Genomic DNA, 23,086 nt, shown 5'->3' on the forward strand with positions numbered 1-23,086 from the left:
CAGATGAAAGTGGACCAGGCCCGAGGCTAAAATGGCCAATTAACGGCCTTGCTTGCATCTTCAGACGCATGTATATTGCTGGTGTGGCCCACCTGATTTTTGGGCTTCTATTCATCCTTCTGGATGGGATTTTATCAATGGATTTCATGAAAAAATACAGGGCAAGCCCAAAGGAGCTCACCTTGTGGACATGAGCCCTACATCAAGATGGGACTCACACAGAGAATTATGGCATAAAGTAGTTGTGTGCATGAACTTGCCTCGATTGTCTGATCTAGTACATATTAGATGGGACTGCCAGACATTACACGTGATGCTCAGGTGGGCCCCACTATCACTGGAATTAAACCCTCAACTCATCAGATGGCCTGGCGTGTGCACCTCGACTGTGGACATTAGCCATTTTTCTTCCTCCAAATTGACCTTGAAAATCTGCGGTGACAATGGGTTGGGTGAGGTTGGGTTTGTGTCAGGTTAGGCTCGTCTTAACGAGGATGGGTCCATTGAAAATTCATACCTAACTCAACCCACCAGACCCATTTAATTAAATATAAATATATAAAAATATCATTCATAGATTTAATAGTCTTAATTATATTTAAATATAAAAATTAATTATTAAATTTTAAAATAAAAAAAAACTGTTATTACAACCAATTTACATTCTTTGTAAAAAAATTTAGAAAATTTTAACTTGAATTATATTATAATAATTAACACAAATATAGAGAGAAAGCAAGAGGTAGACTATATTCATGACACGCCAGGTATAGCCTAGCAAAACCAAACCCAAACTCTTTTAACTCATTTACTTTCCGCTGACAGCCTAATCCACATGGAAAATAGGTAGACCCAGACCCAAACCTCGACTTGTAAGTTGTGTCCAGGTCAGGTTGGCCGGTCAGATCAAGTTTCACCAACCCTAGCATTTCTCGTTCACAAATGGTTGATGGTAAGCATGGTTTTAAGACACAGAGAGTTGGACAATTCACTCCTGACTTAGGCGAGTCCCAACTTGACATTAGAGTGAGGGAATGAACCCAAGTTGCCTAGTCTTCTAACCAGTCCTGGATTTGGAAGTAAACAGACTGGCCGGGCCCAGTTGAGTTTTGGTTGAACTCAGGGCATGGCCGTGGAAGACATTTCTCATTCTCACACGTGCTAGACATGGGCTAACATTTGTGTGGTCTATACCTGTTTTTCTCAGGTAAAAGACTAGTCTGTTTGCTTCATATTGCCTTTTTTCTGGGACAATGAAAGAGTCTTTGATAATGCCAGAGTACAGAGGAACTTGCATTTGTAAATTCCACCCGCAAAAAATTCATCCAAACGAGAAGGATTGGATTAATCCAGATATCATATCATCAAGTCCAGATACACCAGGATTTCTCATGGATTTTGAAATCCGCTACATCCATGGACCCCCACTGTTTCCCGTGGTGTGGTCCACTTGAGCTTTAGATCTGCCTTATTTTGGAATGAGCTCCCAAAATGAATGGACAGTGGATAAAACATGTGGCAGGGCCCACAGAGCTTTTCCAGTACTGGAGGGGTCACTACCGGATCCGAATCCGAATCTGAGTCCAATTTTCAGGCCCTTAGGTCCTGCCAATTGGGCCCAGAGTACAGTGGGCCTATGGATAAAGTAACACAAAGTAAAGGACACGTAAATAATGCATGCGACACTACTCCCACGTGCACGAGATCCACGTCGTCCGTGTATGTCGTGGCATGAAAATCAAGAAATAAGGACAGATACAATTGTCCAATCTATGAACCTTTTGGGGCACACCCGTCAAATAGTGTCCAGGGATACAGTGGGCCCAGAGACATGCATCATGCATGCAAAACTACTCCCCACATGTTCGTAAGAACACGTTCGGGCATGAAAATGAGAAACAGGTGTGCCATGTCAGTGTGCACGAACAAAGACAACAAAGACAACATTTCTACATATTCATATTGGTATTTTCAGGACAATGATATAGACTGTCACAGCACTGTTATCACAGTGACAACATATCAGATCAAGTACATAACACTGACCATTTTCTTCAAGTCATGTATAATGCATGGCATGCACCCAAACTGAAATTTTGGACATACATTGTACTTGTAAAGACGTGAAAATGAGTGGAGAGCTTTTACTTACAGCATTGGAAACTAATGGCTCGATTTACAAGTAAAAGGTTGATCGACGATCTACCATTGGGTCAGCCGGCTGCTTTCACATGTCACGGGAGGCCTTGATCAATCCTGCCAATGCAGGAAAAAAAAAATATAAACAACAGAGAAATGCATTAACCCTACTAAGGAGATTGGTGCAAAGAGGATTGAAGGGGATCTTAGGAGCACACATGCAAAAGTAGGCATGTGTGAGAGATCTGGATGGTTCATCCAACATGGCCCACTGTAGCCATGGAAAAGAAAAATAAGCCAGTTCATTCCTTGGATTGGCTATAAGAGTATGCTGAATATGACTGCCTATCTATTTTCTTCTAATGATCCATTATCTCACACACACTCCGGTTCAGCTGGTGAATGTGACAGCCTGATATTAGGCGTGGAATGCTCACGACCAGCTACCCTCAATCCATGGTGCAGATCATGCACATGTTTCCCTGTTGGCATGTGTGACACAAAGATCATGGATTTAAGGCAGCAATTCGAACCGATTAATCTGGTCTCAAGTTGCATCTCAGCTGAGTCCTGGGTGAATCGGCCCAACTCAGTAGAGTCGGGTGATTCATCTGGGTGACTAATGGGGTTGAACTGGATCAGGTCGGACCAAGCCCAAGTCAACTAGAATGAGTCACATGGGACTCAGCCGAGTCTTAAAACCATGCTGAAGATCCTCTTCAATCTTCATATGAATAGCCCACACATTTGTTTCCTTTAAGAACTACAAAAAAAGCAGCCAACCCCCAAGTAACTGGAGAAATGAATCTAACCATCAGTCTGTTATCAGAAGGGCGCACTATCATCGTGATGATTCATGGCCTTGGCATGTCCATGGACAGCCTCAAACGACTGTGCACAAGCACTTGCGAACCCCGTCATGGCCCGGAAGATGTTGGGGAGCCCCGTCTGCAGATTGTTCAGCATCATGGCCCGGCTAACCTGAACAGAGTTTGTGTACTTGGACTTCTCTTCCTCCACCCTCTTCTTGAAGGCGTCTGTTTTCGCACGCTTGATCACCAACGGATGGTTCATGCTGAGGCTTGAAGCATTTATAATCGAACTCTCATTGAAATCCTTCTCCTTCTTGCTTAGCAATTTCAATTCCTTCTCCAACCTTTTCTCGAGATGGTTGTACTTCTTCTGCAGCTTGCGTTCTTCTGCATGCTGTAAGATTATGGAGTGGATGACAGACGCGAAGCTCTTGATGGCCTCAGAAGCTACCTGTTAAGAATTTGAGAAAATCCAACATGAGCATGTCCCGCATGGTGATTAGTGGTATGAGGTGTTGTTTGATGCTCAATGAAAAGCAATGTTTTCAAATCGCATATGCGATCGCACACAATCAGCATATGCTGTTCGCATATGCAATCGCATATTTTTTTTTATTTTTTTGAAAAAAAAAATCTTTAAAAATTCTAAAAATTAGTTGCCCAAGTGATTGGATAACTTATTTTACTTATTTCATTGTAGTTTGAGTATTTCATTAGGTTATATATTTAATTACTTGTATTATATTTACATAAATTTTAACAAAGCAATCAACAAACTACATTACGAGAGAATTAATTATTAAAAACTTTGAACATAGAAATTTTATTGATAAATGGATAACTTGATAAATTGAAACAACTTACATGTTACAAGTTACAACTTAATATAGTCTTGTAGAGAGAGAGAGAGAGAGAGAGAGAGAGAGTAAGCTTTAGAGTGGAGAATAGTGAAAATGAGGGGAATTTAAGTGCTTATTTATAAGCAAAGGTGGCTGAAATTGCAAAAAGAAAAAATTAATAATAATAAAAAATAAAGTCTCAATGGTCATATTTTTTACCATTGGGCCATTATGCGATCGCATATGCAGTATACAATCGCATACTCGCATATGCGATCGCATATTAGTCGCATATAAAAGTATGCCATAGCATACTTGCCATGGCTGCATATTCCATGGCATATGTGATTTCTTCCATAATATGCAAACATGCAATCACATATGCGCATAAGTGATCGCATTTAACAACATGGAATTGAAAATAAATGATATCTTGTTGGTACAGGTGGGGCCCACCATTCAGAAAACTGATCCATTACCCATCAGTGTATTGGTCATACCCTGATATATTCCCTGTCAAATGATACTAATCATCCAATGACAATGGGAGTACAACCAATGATCCACATCTACGGGCTACGCCACCGGACAGTAGGATCATCAAAGGGGGCAGATTTTGGGGACATCTCCATGGGTTCCACTACGTACAATATGAAAGATTTAGAGAGCCAAAAGTTGGGCCCCATAAGAACAGTTCCTTGGGTTGGGCAGATGCTCAATCAAAGATTGTATATTTCGACGGTATGTAAGTCTTCTCATTGAAGAAAATCTTCGGATGGACAGCAATCAGATGATTCAAGATTCCTAGTTTCTACTATCAAGCTACGTCTTAATGTTTTGTCTTTTAAACTAATTCTGACCTGCCATGATCGAGGTTTATGTCTTGTACCATCCATGATGGGTCACGTGGCTGCATGTTTGGGGCCACCCACATGGTGGACCCCCCACTGGATATGCAAATGCACAAATATTACATCCATCAGATGAATCCTCTAAACACAAAAGGATGGCCAAAAAAAAATGGTTGGATGGTCCATATTTGACAGACAACCAGGTGACAGATCATCCCAGCAATCTATCTTTGTACAGGTGACTGTCCAGATTAGGTCTGACTGGATGGATGATCAGGATCATCTGACGATGGGAGCCATGTGGGCCCTGTCACAAACAGAACTTAAGGGCCAAGGAGATGAATTCCTCTTAACATTTTTCTCCTCCAAATGCAAGTATGACAGATCGCTTGAACATTCACATTTCGTGCAATAACAATGTGGATGTGTTTCTGTACAAGGTGTCTCAGGAACAAAAACAATGCTTATAGAAAAGCATATGTCAATGAGAAATATGAGAATGAATTCACTCAAGTGCACTTTGTAAGTGTATTCTCGCTTCAGACATGGAAACGAGGTACACATGTGCGAAATAAGAGCCATTCATCAGGTGATCCGCCGTGCAGATGCCAAAAATAGACTCATCTAATCATCAGCTGGGACACATTTGGACATGCCGTTGGTCAATTTCTCTTAGCCATTTGTTTGTCTTCTGCACGCATGGCCCACCTGATGATCATATCGGCCTGAGTTTTGGGACATCCATCTGCACAGCAGGGATGCCTGATGATGAGTGGCTGCAACTCACACATCTACATCGCTCCCACATGCAAGCCGGGTGTGTTTAGGAAGTGCACTTGAGCAAGTTCATTTGTTGAGTCTCTTTACAAAATACAAGACATCGAGTATGGATTTGTGGTATGAAGAAATGGCATGGGTATGCTATGGATGTTATTGGGACTTCTACACAGCCAGTGTTTGGATGCTCATTGTGATTTGAACTGCAACAATGGTCGGGCAATCAAAAAAGGATATCCCTGGAGATGCATGGAATTGCATAACAAGGGACTGGTCGCCAAATAGAAATTCGGATCGTTCAAAATCCAACTTGAAAGGAATGCAATGAACTGCAATTGGGGGTGGGTCTTCATTAAGAACTAAAATGGCCCCACCTCCATTTGATCAATTCCTTTGTATTTGGTTTAGGGTAATGTTTGGTTGCACCAAATATCATGAAATTTCATGATATTTTGCACCATATTAGATAATTAGACTAATTAATCATGAAACCTCGTGATATTTGTTGCACCCAAATGCACCCTCAAGTATTGCAATTCAGTTCAACGGATGCAATTTCATGATTAATCCAGAGACAACTTCCCATCCTTTATACTGAAGTATCAGACATGCATGAAGTGCAGATATGTTGACTATGTTGAAGTAGACAGATATCATGATATGGGTGGCTGAGTACCTTGTCAGGCAATCTCTCGAGGCTGAGATGCCATTCTTCGCAGAAGGCATGGCCCCCAGATGAGGGATCGATTGGCTGGTTATCGGAAAGGCAGTCAGTCAGTGCGACCCACTGGTTGAGAGAGCGTACAAATTCACGTTGAGATTTGAGGAGGCTGCACAAGGCATTGTACCAAGCATTGACCTCAGCCTCGAGCTGGGCCGTTGCCTGGCGATGGTAGTCACTTGTGGGGTCCGTGCTTAGATGGTTGTTGAGATGATTCAACTGCAGCGCAATGTGGTTCTGAACTTGATGGCACTCAAACATTGTTTGCCACATCTGCATAAGCCTGTAAAAGGAAAACAAACAAACAAATAAACAAACAAACAAAAAAAAGGAATCTGAGAGAAAAGGCAGAGCAATAACAAGAATCCGACATTGTTGGTATCAACATCCATTATGGAGGTTGCTTGGTCCAGCATTAAAGGCCCATGGTCTTCCATGGCCCACAAATCTCCTGATGACATAATCCTAACCTTCCATCCTTGGCCGGCAGATAGACAGCTGAGAAAATACGGCAATGGTCATGGCTAGGAATCCAGTAGAGTTCAGAGCAGAGGTACCGTATAAATGCTCAGTCCAAGAGATAGTACAGAACTTTTGGATTTCCAGTTTTTATGAGGGGGCCATGGTTTCAATGATCCATAAGTGTTGATATGATGGGGCTTATAGTGGATGACCCATGCACCAAAGTTTCCTAAGATTAGAAGATCCTAGCTGTAGAACACTTGGCCCTTTATTTACTGAAGGGAAAGCATTGCTGTATTTTCTTTCTCAACTGTTTCTTTGTTGGCCACATATTCAAAGGTTGAGGATTTTTTTCATCTAGGAGATTTTTGGTGAAATGGACCATCCATCGTGAGACCCAAAACATGCACAATGGATGCCACTTGTACAAACCAAAAACCTAAATGGTACCGTGCAATCTCTAGGCTCAAACAATATATGATAGGAAATTTTAGAGAAAGGTCCATCCATGGTGGGGGCCATCAGATCAATGGTCTAGATCGCTAAGCCATGGGCTCTAGATGCCTCAAACGTCAAATTATTAGCTACCAAGAAGCCATTTATCTTTCGCAATGTGAGAATTCAAAACAGGTGTGGCGCTCTGTGCAGATGATTCTTGCAACTATAACTTTAGGTTTGTCTTCTTCATCTTTCTTTATGAATAGGTTCCGATCTTGTACAGAAAATTGAGAACTATTAAGTGAATAGACAAGAACGCAATCCGTAAGGACATTAGTGGGCAGGGCTCAGGCAAAGCAAAATCAAAATCTTTATTAGGCCCAACACGAACCAGTTCAAAATCCGGTCTGTGTAAGAATTCTATAAGTGGGCCTTATTGATCAACGGTTTGGATTGTCCCAAGTGTTGGATAGTGTGATCGGGAGTACCAGTGGACCCCTCTCAGTTGTGATTCATCTAAAATCGTGCAAGGGGTTGTGCGCGACAACTGTGTCACACACAGTGTTCTAGTTGGACTAGGATTACCAAATTCGTGTGGACCTTAGGGAGAGGAGTTTCGATGGGTTTCAAACTCCTCGACCCTTTAGCTTATATAAACAGGGCTAGGTCCCCAATCCTACATACAACAGTAGTTTCCATTCCCATCCCGTTGCTTCTCTAAGGGTGTAAGGTGAGGAAGACTGTGGCATCAAGCTTATAGCGATGGCGTCCCAATCAGGTACACTATTTAGTTTATTTGATCTCCATATTCGATGCATAGCATGATCCTTTGCAATTCCGCATAGAGTTTACAGTCTGAACTAATCATGCCTAGCCCATTGATAGCTTTGTGTTTATACCATAGGCTTAGAACTTGCAAACTCAACTGAAAAGTCTGCTGAGTCGAGTAACTTGATCAAGTCTTTCCCAGTCTTCAATGCCAAGACTCGCTGATATTTAATATTTAAAATTAATAAGCACTGTTGAGTCTTGGCTAGTCGATTTTTGTCTGGTTTCAAAGAGTTCTTTCAAGTCATGACCAAAAGAACAAGATATTCGCACATGGTACATTTAAGATAATTCGTCAAGGCTGCAAAAATCACATGGCCCTCATCAGTGTTTTAAATATCGACGACAGCGGCCGATATATCCCATGATATATCTTGTATCCCACCAGTGTGATACGAAACACACAAGTAGTGCGATATATCCCAAATGTTCAATTTGGTGAGCATTTTCAAATTTTGATCCTTTTATTTTCTGTAAATAATGTTAAATTAGTGTCAATTTGTTACAAATCTATAATTTTTTTTCATGTTTTGCATGGAAAATCATGGAATGGGAGCTTCAATTTCGAGATTTGGAGGAGATGGGCTGAGTTGCGGAAAATTGAAAAAAAATCAAAATCAAACATGTATGTAACCTAATTTAGTAATTCTTCTTTTTCTTTTCAATGTATTGCTTGTGTTCTTTTGCTTTTGAATGTATTGCTTATCTTTCCACGCGTCTTCTTACATATAAATATATGAATCGACATTGCATCAATTCAGTTAGACAACACATAAATTAGGACCCCATAAAAAGAAAACCTATTATGTGTACTTGCTTTTTGTAATGTTTTGATTTATAAGTGTATTGATGTCTTTTTTAACAATCACCGAAAAATTCAACCAATTTCTCAATGTTTCCCCATGTTTCTAACAACGGCAATACATTACAAGATACAACCGATATATCCCATGCAATAATTGATACGTATCCGTATCCCAAGAATGTGATACGTAACATGATACCGATATTTCAAACATTGGTCCTCATGCATCGGGGCGTGTATGGATGTTGGTGCACCCAGTCTGTACAAGTGGAGCCCACGATTTCAGTGATACCAACTGCTGATAGGATTGGCCTCTCCATGGATGGGCAATTCTCTAAGAAACTCCTATATAGGAAGATCAAAGCCACCCAATCTCTAGCCTTTTTTTCCAAATTGTTGCTGTATTTTTTTCTTAATTGTCTATTGATCAATAGTTAGAATCAATCTTCCTATGCAGGAGATTTCTGGGGTATCCACCATCCACATCAGGACCGATCGTATCAGACCATAGACCTCCTTCAACAAACTTTTTGCATCAGGACCCTGTACTCATGCATCATAGTCCTATAACTCTTCTAGATTATAGAAAATCAGATAGAGCAGAGGTTCACAAATGTTGCATGGAGGACTAAAAGCTACAAGTTACTTCGACAAAGACAACCTAGGAGGAAATCCACTCTGCCCAGGTGGACAAAATTTTCATCATCCCATGTGCTGTACATGAGGCACGTGTGAGTAACAATCTGGTCCATTTACTCATCACCATGCTCATTAAATGGACCATAGACAAAAACTACAATGAAGGACAATCTAAACATGTAAAAACCGTAGTACAATTATCATCAACTGAATGGTTAGGACCACCAGATTAATGTACATTTTGATCCATTATCCATTAATGGTGGCCCTCAATGCACGAACAGTTTAGATCATCGTAAACATGCCATATGAACGGTATATCAAGTGGGTAGATAAATTTTTCATCCACCCAAGCAGACTGGATCAACTCCCAGATAAGTAATATCTGTAATCTTACCCGAATGATAATTCCACCAGCTGAGGTTGCAACTCTTCATCCCTGAGTTTCAATATAGAAGAGCGAGTTCTATCTATTGACTCTTGCAAACTCATGATCTCGGTCTGTAAATTCTCTACACATGACCGGGTTCTCTCGACTTTCATCCATTCTTGATCCCTGGCTTCTTGTTTCTGCAATAATATGGTTTTCCTCTCAAGCCGACATTTAGTAATCTCTTCCTCCTGCAGCATATAATTTTTTTTAAAAAAAAAATAATAATAATAATAATGTGATAGCTCAATCCACTAATGTTCATAAAAGGCCATTACAGAGATACAGCATGAGTTACTGCCAGCAAATAGCAAACCATACGTGTCAAAACCACTGTACAGTTTTCTGATTTTATCGAAAAGAGAGGAATTATATGCCACATTGGCCTGATGAAGTGTACTTTCTACAACTGGAGCCTGCAGTTCAATGATCCAAACCATCGATCTGATCAGCTCCCACTGTGGATGGACAATGTATGAAACATCTCGCAGATTGCAATATCCTGCCCAATTTCTGCCTCTTTCCCATCAAATGGGACCATTGATGCATTTTTATAAACTGGGTACTCCCAGGCAACCAAAAGAAGTGTCAGGATTATCCCATCAAAACAATTTTTGGGGGATGGTCTGTCCACATGGGTCCCACAACCACAAGGGTCCCTTTTTGCAGGAACTTGGGGACAGAATTGGAATCATATCCCTGGGCTGGGGAACGTATGATTTATCATCAAAAGATACATAATTGATCAAATACATACATACATACATATATATATATATATATATATATATATATATATATATATATATATATATAAAATCTGAAATTTTCTAAAATCACATAAATAGTGAATGAATATTACCAAAAGGCAAACGCGTCGAAGCATATCATGTAAAATGCCCAGACTGCTATTTAAGACACAACATCTGTTGATGAGATGTCTTAAATCTGTGAAGCAATGAGGGTTTCAAGTAATCGAGGTACAGAGTCAATCGATTGAGAGAAACACGGATTAGACAGATTTGTCTCTGGACGGTTTTGGACAGGTTCGATCGATCGACCTTGGGGGTTCGAGCGATCAACAAAATTCGGAAAAATCATGTAAACTCTCCAGACACTTTTGAGCATGTTCGATTGATCGAACATGTTGGAGCTCGATTGATCAAGGGTTGCTCGATTGATGTCGATCGATCAATGCTTAGATCAACGGGGCAAGCAGTTTTGCGTGATTGCGCAATTTGTTTCCCATTCCAGGTCTAACACTATATATATGGGGTGTAATTGCGGGATTAGGGTAAGAACAAGGAAGGCTAAAGCGATTCTAGGGTTTGGAAGGGAGAAAACAAGGGCTTTCGCATCTGTAAGTGATTTCATCTCTTGTACTTACATTTTCATAGTAGATTAGCTTATCGCTTTGTGCCGTGGTTTTTTCCCGGAAGGGTTTTCCACGTAAAATCATGTGTTCCTGTGCATGCTTTGTTTGCGTTTATTTCTCGTCGTGTGATTCGAATTCGCGGTTTGCTTCCATGATTCTCCAATAAGTGGTATCAGAGAGATACGTTAGGATTCGAGATTGAATCTAAGACATGACGATGAAGGGATCTAACGTGAAGTATGAGACAAAGAAGTTCACCAGGAAAAATAACTTTGAACTATATAAAGTGAAGATGAGAAGCATTCTAGTTCAGCAAGGATTGTAACAGGCACTCCTTCGTATGGTGAAACATACTGCGATTATGAGCGATGAAGAGTGAAAAGAACCGGATAAGAGGGCGAAAACCCCGATCCAATTATGTTTGGTGGACGACGTCCTTTCTAATGTCCTTGATCAAAAGACCACCACAGGGCTTTGAATGAAGTTAGAAAGCTTGTACATGACAAAATCTCTATCAAATCGTCTGTATCTAAAGAAGCAATTTTATAATCTGAAGATAGTGGAAGGTCGGATCTTAATGAACACATTAACGCATTCAATCAACTACCTTGCAAGTTGACGAGTGTGGAGGTGAAGATCGACGAAGAAGACTAAGCCCTAATTATGTTGAATTCTCTTTCAGAGTCGTATATGTGCCACGATAAGGAGACCATTGATGTCGAAACTATTATCTCAGCCTTTCATTCGAAGTAGTTGAGAAATAATGATAGTGGCAGGGGTTCCTCTATGGATGCGATGCGTTGGTAGCTAGGGGAAGAAATTCTGAGCGAGAGAGGATATTCACGATCTAGGTCTAAGTCTAAGGGCAAATGGAAGATGAAGTGATGAAATTGTGAAAGGTTGAGACATATGAAGAAGGATTGTTGGAATCATAAAGCCCAAAAGCAGAGAAATTAGATGAATCGTCGAAGAAGGTCAACGCAGCAAAATTCAGTGAGGGTGGTTGTGACGTTTTGACCGCATCCAAATCCGGGTATCTCAACGATGATTGGATTTTATATTCAGGGGCTTCGTATAACATGACCTCTCATCGGAATTGATTCACCAATTACAGCAAGTACGATGGTGGCCAGGTGTTCATGGGCAATGACATTGCCTGTGAGGTTGTTGGTGTCAGATCGGTGCGCATCAAGATGTTTGATAGGATGGAGCGTATCCTGATGGATGTGAGACTCATCCATGATCTAAAGAAGAATCGATATCTTTGGGAGCTCTCGAGGCACTTAGGTGCAAATTCACTAGTTTTAATCGTCTCCTAAAAGTTTCAAAAGGGACACTCATTGTAATGAAAGCGCAGCGGAGCTGTAATCTTTACAAGTTGATTAGAAATACCATATCGGGTGGAGTTGCAATGTCTGTAGCAGAGTCCACATTGGCACATTTGTGGCATACGTGCCTAAGCCACATGAGCAGGCGTATCATGAAGGTACTGTCTGAACGTTGTTTGATTCCTTCATTTAAAAGTGTTAATTTTAATATATGTGAGCATTGTATATATGATAAACAATCACGATTATCTTTTAAGTCTGGAAAACATGCAAGGGCTGCTTGACTATGTGCATTTGAATGTATAAGGGCCATCACCCGTAGTTTTGGGGGAGGATCGTCATTCTTTGTCACATTCATTGAGGATTTCTCCAGAAAGGTGTGGATTTATTTTTAAAAAAATAAATTCGATGTTTTCGCCACTTTCAAGATGTGGAAGGCAATGGTAAAAAAACAGTCAGGGCGGAAGGTGTAAGTGTTGAGGACATAACAATGGCGGAGAATTCACTTCAAAGGAATTCAATCAGTTTTATAAAAATGAGGGAATCGTACGGTATAACACAGTTGGCACACACCAAGGCAGAATGGTGTGGCGGAACAAATGAATCGAACTCTCTTGGAGAGAGCCCGAAGCATGTTAAGCAATGTTGCATTGGGCAAGGAGCTATGGACTAAAGCCATCAATACGGCTTGTTACTTAATGAATCGGTCTCTGTCTACGTCAACTGACTGTAAAATTTCAAAAGAAGTATTGAGTGGTCATAATGTAGACTACTCAAGGTTACGGGCATTTAGTTGTAATGCTCACTCTCATGTACCGTCAGTCAAGCAAGAAAAGCTAGACAGAAGGGAGGAGAAGTGTACCTTTGTGGGCTATAGTGATGGTGTGAAGGGATACAGACTATATGATCGTGTCACACGGAAGATCACGATGAGCCGTGACGTCAGGTTTGATGAGGATTCATTGTTCCGTAAGTCTCACCTTCTTCGATTTCAACGTCAATTGCCAAGAATGAAACGGTAAAATCAGTGGCAATTGACGTTGAAATCGAAGAAGGTGAGACACAGCTAGAAGTCGAGCCACAGGAAGAGGTACTGGAATGGGTAGAGCAGCCACCTGTGAGGAAAAATCCACTGAGAGATTGCAAATTACCTATGAGATACAGAGATGACTCAAATGTTGCATTCGCTCTCATTACGGATGAAGGGAATCTGTCTATCTTCTAAGAAGCATTGAAAGATAAAGATGCTGAGAAGTGGATAAAGGATATGCAAGACAAAGATGGTCTCCTTGCACAAGAATGAGACGTGAGAGTTGGTGGAGCTTCCCGTTGGGCATAAAGCGATCGGTTGTAAGTGGATCTATTAGAAGAAACAGGATAAATACAAGGCAAGATTGGTTGCGAGGGGGTATGCTCAGAAAAAAGGCATCGACTTCAATGAGACATTCGCACCGGTTGTCAAGCAGGTATCTATTAGATTTGTGTTAGCGTTGATTGCCCATTTCAATCTGAACTGAAACAAATGGATGTAAAAACTACTTTCCTTCATGAGGAATTAGAAGAGTAGATCTACATAAAGCAACCAAAAGGGTTCGAGATACAGGGGTTAGAGAATAAGGCTTGCAGGTTAAGGAGGTCGTTGTAAAGCGTAAAACAATCACATAGGTAGTGATATAAGAAATTTGATACTTTCATAGTGATTCCGCGGTTTACCAGAAGTGAATATGATCATTTTGTCTACTTCAAGACACTGAGTGACGGAGAATTCATTGTACTAATATTATATGTTGATAAGATGCTTATTGCTAGTTATAACATGGCTGAGATCAATATATTGAAGACATTTAAAATGAAAGATCTAAGAGCTGCAAAGAGGATTCTCAGCATTGATATAAACAGAGATAGAGAGAGGAGCAGGTTACAGTTATCTCAGGCATTATACCTTGAGAAGGTGTTAGTGAAGTTTAGAATGGAAAAGGCTAAACCGGTTAGCACACCCCATGCTACTCACTTTCGGCTTTCTTCGAAGCAATGTCTATTATAGATGAAGAAAAACAATTTATATCTTGTGTGCCCTATTCAAGCACAGTTGGTAGTTTAATGTATACCATGGTCTCTACAAGACCAGATATTTCGCATGCAATCGGTGTTGTGAGCATATTCATGTCAAAGCCCGGCAAGCAACATTGAGAGGAAGTGAAATGGCTACTTCGATATCTATGAGGTACAGCGGACTACGCCTTGACACTTGAAAAATCAGAAGGAAAACTTGTAAGCTATGTTAAGTCGGACTACGCAGGAAATGTGAACAATAGAATGTCGACTTCTGGTTACTCGTTCGTACTAATGGGTAGAGCGATCAATTGGATGTTGAAGCTTTGGTTTGTGGTTGCTCTTCGCACAACCGAAGCTGAGTATATGGCAGTGATGGAGGCATTCAAGGTAGGTGCTTGGTTGAGAAGAATGATAAATGAATTGGGGCTTCAGCAGGAGGTCATGCGGATTAATTGCGACAGCGAAAGAGCGATCAATTTGGCAAAGAATTCGGTATATCATTCTCGTACTAAAGGTATTGATGTTCGTCATCATTCTATCCAACAGGTGCTTGAGAAAGGCGGTGTTACTCTTGAAAAGATCCACACGAGCGTGAATCCGGCGGATATACTTATAAAGGTGGTTCATACAAAGAAGTTCAAATTTTGTTCGACTTCTCTGGGTCTGGCAAAGGTTTCATAAATACAGAATGTGCATGAAAAGCAGTGACAATGTGGTTACTATGATGGAGATGATTAGAGGTGAAGCTTGGAGTTGTGGTTCATGATGATTGAAGCCATGGTGGAGATTGTTGATGAGATGTCTTAAATCTATTAAGTAACAAGGGTTACGAGTGATCGAGGGACAGTCGATCGATCAAGAGAAACCCGGATTAGATAGATTGGTCTCTGGACAGTTTTGGACATGTTCGATCGATCAACCTCGGGGGTTCGAGCGATCGACAAAATCCAAAAAAATCATGTAAACTCTCTGGACACTTTTGAGCATGTTCGATTAATCGAACATGTTGGGGCTCGATCAATCAAGGGTTGCTCGATCGATGTCGATCATTCAATACTTAGATCGAGGACGAGTGCAATTTTGCGTAATTGTGCAATTTGTTTCCTATTCAGGGTGTAACACTATATATATAGGTGTAATTGCGGGATTAGGGTGAGAACAAGGAAGGCTAAATCGATTCTAGGGTTTGGAAAGGAGAAAAGAAGGGTTTTCGCATCTATAAGTGATTTCATCTCTTGTACTTTCATTTTCACAGTGGATTAGCTTGTCACTTTGTGCCGTGGTTTTTCCCACAATGGTTTTCCATGTAAAATCGTGTGTTCCTATGCATGCTTTGTTTGCGTTTGTTTATCGTTGTGTGATTTGAATTCGGAATTTTCTTCCGCGGTTCCCCAACAACATCCTCAGTAAACAAACATGAAATATCATCATAAAAAACGATCATGGACTATTTCCAAGGAAACAATTTATCTGTCAATGAAACCACAAAAAGAGGAATTATATGATCCTCAAGCTGAGGATATGAACATCCGAGTAGTGGTCCAGTACAAATTCTTCTTGCCTTACTCTTGTGCAAATTCCAGTGTAGCCCAGATAGGCCTAACCATGATCACCAACATCCATTGGATAGGAGAGTTCCACTGTGGACTAGACATGGCCAACCACCATGATCGGATGATGAAAGCCATCCGAGGATGTGTTGGATAGCAAAGGGTAAAAAAGGCCATATTGACCGATGAGAGTAAAATGGTCATGCCATCTATGCTACCGGATAGTTCAAAACATGTAAGTTGTCTGCATCCCACCGAGTTTGGTACTCAATTTCATGTGTAAAATTCGAATGCACACCACATCCTTGGATTATTTACGTTGTACCTAGATATCATTAGCATCCACTAAGTGGGCCCATGAGTAATTAGATGGCTGTGTTCGACCAATCAGGTTGATTTTAGGTCCCATGAATAATCCACGATGGACCCTTAACTGGATGGTTGTGATCATCTGATCAGGGTGATTTTAGTGTTAGGATTTGTGGAACCTAATCATCAGAGATGCATTGTTCCTCTAGCCAACTTTGGTAATTTCACACGGTGTTTTATGTAAACCCCATTTCATTTTGGGGTAATATATATTCTGTTATAAGAAAGAGAGAGAGTGGATTGTATTGAGAGCAAAGTGGATCGGTGTGAATCCTTGGACATACCGAAAGGGAACCATGTAAATCTTTGTGCTGTGGTTTGCATCTTCTTTTCTTTTGTTTTCTTTTGATTTCGATACTGTTGTGTGTGGTCAAAAAGAGACCCTTCTCCCAACATTCAGGGCCATGTGTAATCCACAGTGGACCCCTCCTATCGCCTATCAGAGTCCAAAGTGATTGCAGGTGGGTTCACCTGAGTCCCACAGAGTAGTTGGCACCGTAATTTGATAAGAAGAATTCATGCTGGATCATTGCTCATGAAGATTCTAGTCAGTCATGTCTCCAATCACAATTAGGGCCCATGGTTCAGTGATCCAGCCATTGGTCTCAGGCGGCAACTGGAATATGTAAAAAATAATTCCCTAATTAGAAGATCTTTACCTGATGCAAAGTTGGTCGCGGACAATTTCATGGCCAAGATGGACCAAAAAAGACCCGATCAGTGACGGAAGTGATCCGGACCGTCAGAACCTTAAAACGGGCATATCTCGCAAACCGGAATGAGTTATCCGACATGTCATATATGATTTTGGGGTAGGAGAAGCTACTTTAGCCAACCAACCCTGCTACGCCGGGTTGCCCATGCTGAATTTGCGAGATTCTATCAGATCAACAGTCGAAATTCTAGTTTATTTTCGTTTTAACTATTTTTAGTAAGTTTTAGTTTGAATGTAACTCTTCATCCGTTGAGCTTTAGGAGTTGTGTCCACACGAAAAGTGCTTAGAAAAATTAGGAGAACAACATGGTTAAGCCAAATAGGACACTTACTATTTTTGGCCGAAAACCATGAGGTCTAGTAGAAATCATGACCGTCTATAAATAGTAAGTTTACTATTTATAGTAAGTCACGATTTTAGGGAGTTTTAGTTGTAGTTTGATTCTGAAACTTCGCCCTAGGGTTCAAAACATTATTTAAAGGGTTATAAACTCGTTTTTTAGTATCAAGCAATTATTTTGGAATTTCTAGAAATTATTTTTTATTTTCTTTGCCTCGTGGATTTAAGGTATCTTTGTGAGGAGTCTAGAGAAGCTCCGTGGATTCAGAGTACTTATCCCCCTGAGGAAGACGATGCTCGACCTCAACACGTCCTTCCCTGTGTCATAACCCCACCAGTCTTGGGCTTTCTTTCTCGTTGAGTTGACCGGGTACCATTGTTGTATTTCTCTCCTCAGCCATCTATTTGCATTTTGCAGGTCAGAAAATGAAAGCTTACTGTTGTCCTAACAGGAGATTTTTTCGGCATGGTCCACCCATGGTGGGGCATAACATATCAATGATTCAAAATTTTGAATCGCTGATGACCGAACCATAGGCCCCACTTATCCAAGCTAAAAACCCACATACACCAAAAGCACCGGTAAATTTAGCCATTCCTTACTAACTATTTCTCACAGTGGTGGTATAGTTACCTTAACTTCTGCATAGAGCCTTTGCTCCTCAGCATAAAGCTTGTCCAGTGTAGCGCAAAGACCACCAGGCTTGCTGGCATCACCATTACCATGAAAGGCAGGAGCTTCTCTGCTGGACTGAAGAGATTTGGAAGACCAACTCCACGACAAGGCACTGAAGACCTTTGCAGACTTGCAGCTGTTCTCTGTAAATGGAACACGACTCTATCAGAAGAGTAGAAAACATAACGACTAGCTTGAAATAAGGGTGCCTACAATGGTGCATGCACTTCACGGAATTGCATGAAAGTGCAAACGGAAATGTCATCTATAAACGTAGCACTTGTGTATGGTGGTCCTGGACTGTTGATTTGGTGACCACCACACAGATGGGAGTAAACCGAGAGGCAAGGTGATCAGTCCGTGGCGGTCATCCAATCAGCAGTCTGAAACAGGGGTGATTAATGGAAAAAAGAGCAATGAGTTATGTTAAACAGGCAAAACTCATAGCAATTGGATTGTTAGAGTTACCCAATTACTACTACGTCTAACAGGCCAATCGCCTCTACACATGGGGGCCCGGTCCTAATCACCACACATGTTTGCCACATGTATGGTGGGGATGGCACTTCACAAAATTTCCATTGGGTGTTGTTTCCTAATAGAATATCCCTTTGAAATAATAATAAAAGGACCAAACATATCCAAGACATAGTAAATGGATAGGGAGCTCCCTTGATGAAACTATGGGATGCAGCATTATTAGTTTACAAAGAAAGCAATTCCCTTAGTCCAATGAGTATTTACATGGTGTAAAAGATAGGTAAGCCTACTCGTGCATGTTCCATGATAGCGATGATCAACTGGATGATTTCAGGAAGGTGGATGCTGATCGGAGTTGCTATGCAAGCTTTATGATTCAATAGGAGGACCTCAAATTCAATGATCTATGCTTCTCAAAAACAAATGTTGCCATAAGGCTCATTTATATCAACTGTGTTTGAGGCCCACAACATGACCCATCCATGATGGGCTGTCTTGCTGCATGGTTGGATGAGCATCCATATGGTGGTCACCACCATGGATGGCTAAGGGTACAACAAATCACCCACAAGCTTTGCTAAGCCCACACCCTTGCACAAGTCAGCTAATGCATGTGCCGTCACACATGCCAGCATGGCACGCCGATCTAACATACAAGCTATTCATAGAAAGGTGCCAATATGTAGATTTGCATGGCCCAAGAACCAGGTTGGTCCACCAATCAGGTGGGCTACAATTAACCAAAAAAATGTAAGGTTGTTAAAAAAATTGGCCAAAGTTTTCTAATCCGTCCACTTATTCATCATGGCACACCTACTGAGTGGACCACCTTTATCTTTCAGCAAGTATCTATACGGTAAAGTCCACATGACGGATGGCTTGGATATCTCACCAGTGTGCCATGCTGGCATGTATGGTGGCGTGTGCAGTAGCTGACTTGTACACATGTGCAGACTTAGCAAAGCTCATCGCCCACTAAGCATTCTTAGCTGCCCCATCGATGGTTAGAATCGCTATGCAAATTTTAGTGAGTTCAACTAAGAAGTACCTCTTCTTCTTTTTTCGATGATGAGTTCAATAGAAAGATCTGAAATTCAGCAATCCATCCATCCATACAAGGAAATTTAGCAAGAGGTTATTTTATATCAATTGTGCTTAAGGCCCATCGATGGATGGAGCACATGAATGCATGGTTAGATGAGCATCCATCAAATGCTCCCTAATGTGGATTGCTAATGGTTCAACAAATCAAGGGTTGGACATTCTTAGCCGTCAAATTGATGGATATAGTCTTGACCTTGAAGGAGAATGCTACTTACAGAAACATATCTTCCATTACCAAACCCAAATGCCTGAGAAATCTAGGCTGTTCATCAGGACAACCAGCCCTGGTGCAAAATTCAGGTTAGTCTACTCATCAGGTGGGCCACAGGTACCCTGAACATGATCCATGGAATAAATTTTCCTCCAACCTCCACACATGCCAACATGGCACATCTGTGAGAGATCTAGGCTGTTCAGCAGGTCAACCAGCCCTGGCCGAAAATTGAGGTCATTCTACTCATCAGGTGGGCCACACATATCTTCAACAAGCTGTGGAACAACTTTTCTCTAACCACCCATTTCTCAATAAACATGAGGAGCCCACCTGATGAAAAGCCCAGATCTTTCACATGTATTCTGCATTGGGCCATGTGGGCTCGGCAATTGCATCCGTGCATCTCCAACTAGCATCCCCCATGCTTAAAAGGTTTGGAGGTCATGCCTTGTTTTAGTATTTCTCCGGTGAAGTTTATGTTACTAAAATAAAAGAATATAAAGAACAACAACATAACAATGTACCAATTCTAAAAGGCATGGAAAAGGGAATTACTCTTCGTTTCTCTGAAATGTCGAGGAAGATGAACCGCACAGTTAGCTTCAAAAATCACGCCAATCTCCTTCACACCCGCGGAAGCTTTCAAGAAATACTCATCCAGCTCCTTAACAATCCCCGCCAATGTCTTCTTACTCTTCCAAACAACCATGGCCACATCCGCTGTATCTTTTGTATTCCAGCTGACCATAGACGATCCATCATCTGTCAATTCTCTAACTGGGGACTTCTCAGGTAATATTGCTAATGCAGCACCAACTTCAGCCCCACCTTCCTTTTCTTCTTCAAATTCAGTATTGGTTTCCGCCCAATCTTCATCCTCCTCCTCATCTTCAGCTTGCTGACCATCTTCCATGTTCTTCTTCTTAGTTGATGGCGATGAAGACGGGCCGGCAAACGGGTCCCAGAATTCCCATGCGGAGCTTTGAACTGAAGGCGGTGGTGGTGGGGTGCCACAGGAGCTATCATCATCACATTCTTCTTGGTTGGGTTCTCCTTTCTGTGCATTGCTGATCCTCCGAACATCAGGACTAAAAGGCGGAGGGGGTGGAGGTGATGGAGGCAATGGAGGTGGCGGGGAGGGCGGCAATGCCAGGCCAAGAGGGGCGATTTCAAGCTCCAATGAGTCTACTTCGGTGAATTGCCTAAGGGTTATTCCCGTATTCCTCAAAGCTCGCAAATATGCAATTTGGGCGGCAGCAAATTCACGTCGAAAGCTTACTAACTGCTTCATCAGCTTCTTTCTCTCCTTGCATCTCCTTACAGCCTCCTCCTTGTGGATCTTTGACACAATGCACCCCATTTTTTCAGGAAGATTCAAAGAACCAAGAGAAAAAAATCGAAACAACAAAGAAGAATTTCTTCTTCCCAGCCTAGCTTATACACTGAGCGCCAGTGTAGATCCCAAGCTGAGCCCTAATTCCTTCATTTTCTTTCAGCCACAGCTGCCCTTCATATCAATCAAAGAAACCCAATAAACCCCTCTCTTCAACCTCATCCCATCTTCTCAGTGAAACAGTAAGGCAGAGCTTCTACTTCCTAGTTTGGATTATACGCTGATCAACGGTGTGAATCCTAAATGCAGATGTGTTCCTACACGGAAGGAACCCAATAAACCATTTTATTTAAACTTACTTGATTTCTCAGCGCAACGGTAAAAAAGATCTTCTACTTCCTAGACTAGCTTATACACTGAACAGTGGGTGTAAATCCAAATGCAGCTATATTTTAATAAATCTTCAGCTGAAACTAACCATGAGACAAAAATAAAGAATCCAAACAAACCCTTTACCTCAACATTGCTCGATCCAATGAAACAACACAAAAGTACTTCTATTTTCTAGTCTAGCTTACAAATCAAGCGGCAAGAGGAAAAACCCAAATGCAGCTTCGTTTTTCTTACTTTCTTCAGCTCAAACAAAACCCAAGAAGCCGTTTCCTCTAAATCCAGCGATCTTCAACGATAGAGAATCCAAAAGAAATCCAACTGAAATTTCTACTTTCTAATCTATCTTAACAAAAAGGGAAAGGGAAAGGGAAAGGGAAAAAAACAAATGCGGCTTCTCGATTATATAGAGAACCCCAAAAATCAACAAAAGCCATGCAATCTTCACAGAATCAAAGAGAACCCAACTGAAATTTCCACTTTCTACTCTCACGAACCAAAAAACAAATGCAGCTCCATTTTCAAAAGTTCCTTCCACTAAACTCCTAGACAAAGGAACCCAAATCAACACAGCAAATCCAATTCTGGGAGAATCGAAGAAAACCCAAATGAGATTTCTACTTTCTGGTCAATCTTACAAACCAAATATCCAAAAATAAAATAAAATCCCCTTTTTTTCTTTTTTTTCTTTTTTTTCTTTTTCTTTTTTTTTTTTCAGGTCTTAGAAGAGAACGGTAAAAAAAATAAAAATAAAAACACCTTTCGAAACCGAATTTGAAACTGTCAAAGGATAGTCAAAAGCATTTTTACAGCTTGTGTTGATCTCTTTCTGCCGAAAAACAGACGTTAGAAACAGTCCAAACTACAGAGAGTGAGAGTGAGTGAGTGAGTAAGAGAGAGAGAGAGAGAGAGAGAGAGAGAGAAATACATAATATATATTCTGCTTCTCTGTCTTCCTGCCTTTGAAAGAGAGAGCAAAAGAGAATATCAAAAACTCCAAGAGCTGGTGCCATAACCAAACATGCGCATTTTAGCAGAGGTGGTCGGAGAGAGCCTGTCGCCCCTGTTCGGAGAATTCGGTCATGTCTCTCTGAAATCGAGCATCATTTTTCACGATGCCTTGACACACGTCGCTGCGCATATTAGCATAGCTCGACGCATGTAAACAGATGTGCACGATCGCAGCCGCTCATCAGGAGATCATTACTGGTTACAATATGAACGCGGATTGCGGAAGTTCCTGTAGTCGGAGATGTGTGGGGCCCACAGAGATTCTCCTTACAAATCCACTCCGTCCATCAGTTTTGCAAGACAACAATCATACTGGATTCTAAAAATCAGGAACTCATGTGCACCATATCAAACGAAACAGTTGGAACGGAAACGTCCACCGTTGAAAACGCCCAGGAGCCGATC

The 23,086-nt window shown here is 41.2% G+C and overlaps 1 protein-coding gene across 1 annotated transcript; it reads right to left on the reverse strand.

The window, feature by feature from the left end:
* Positions 1–1,928: 1,928 nt before the first annotated feature.
* On the reverse strand, positions 1,929–22,774 carry LOC131243635 (protein ALTERED PHOSPHATE STARVATION RESPONSE 1). The gene is made up of 7 exons (XM_058243130.1): positions 21,797–22,774; positions 20,503–21,597; positions 18,108–18,292; positions 9,709–9,932; positions 6,095–6,422; positions 2,952–3,402; positions 1,929–2,256 (listed from the first exon to the last, which is right to left on the reverse strand). The coding sequence occupies exons 2-6, from the start codon at positions 21,305–21,307 to the stop codon at positions 2,965–2,967; spliced, it is 1,980 nt and encodes a 659-aa protein (XP_058099113.1). The 5' UTR covers positions 21,308–21,597; positions 21,797–22,774; the 3' UTR covers positions 1,929–2,256; positions 2,952–2,964.
* Positions 22,775–23,086: the final 312 nt, after the last annotated feature.

Source organism: Magnolia sinica, chromosome 1 (genome assembly GCF_029962835.1).
Source record: "Magnolia sinica isolate HGM2019 chromosome 1, MsV1, whole genome shotgun sequence".
NCBI classification, from domain to species: Eukaryota; Viridiplantae; Streptophyta; class Magnoliopsida; order Magnoliales; family Magnoliaceae; genus Magnolia; species Magnolia sinica.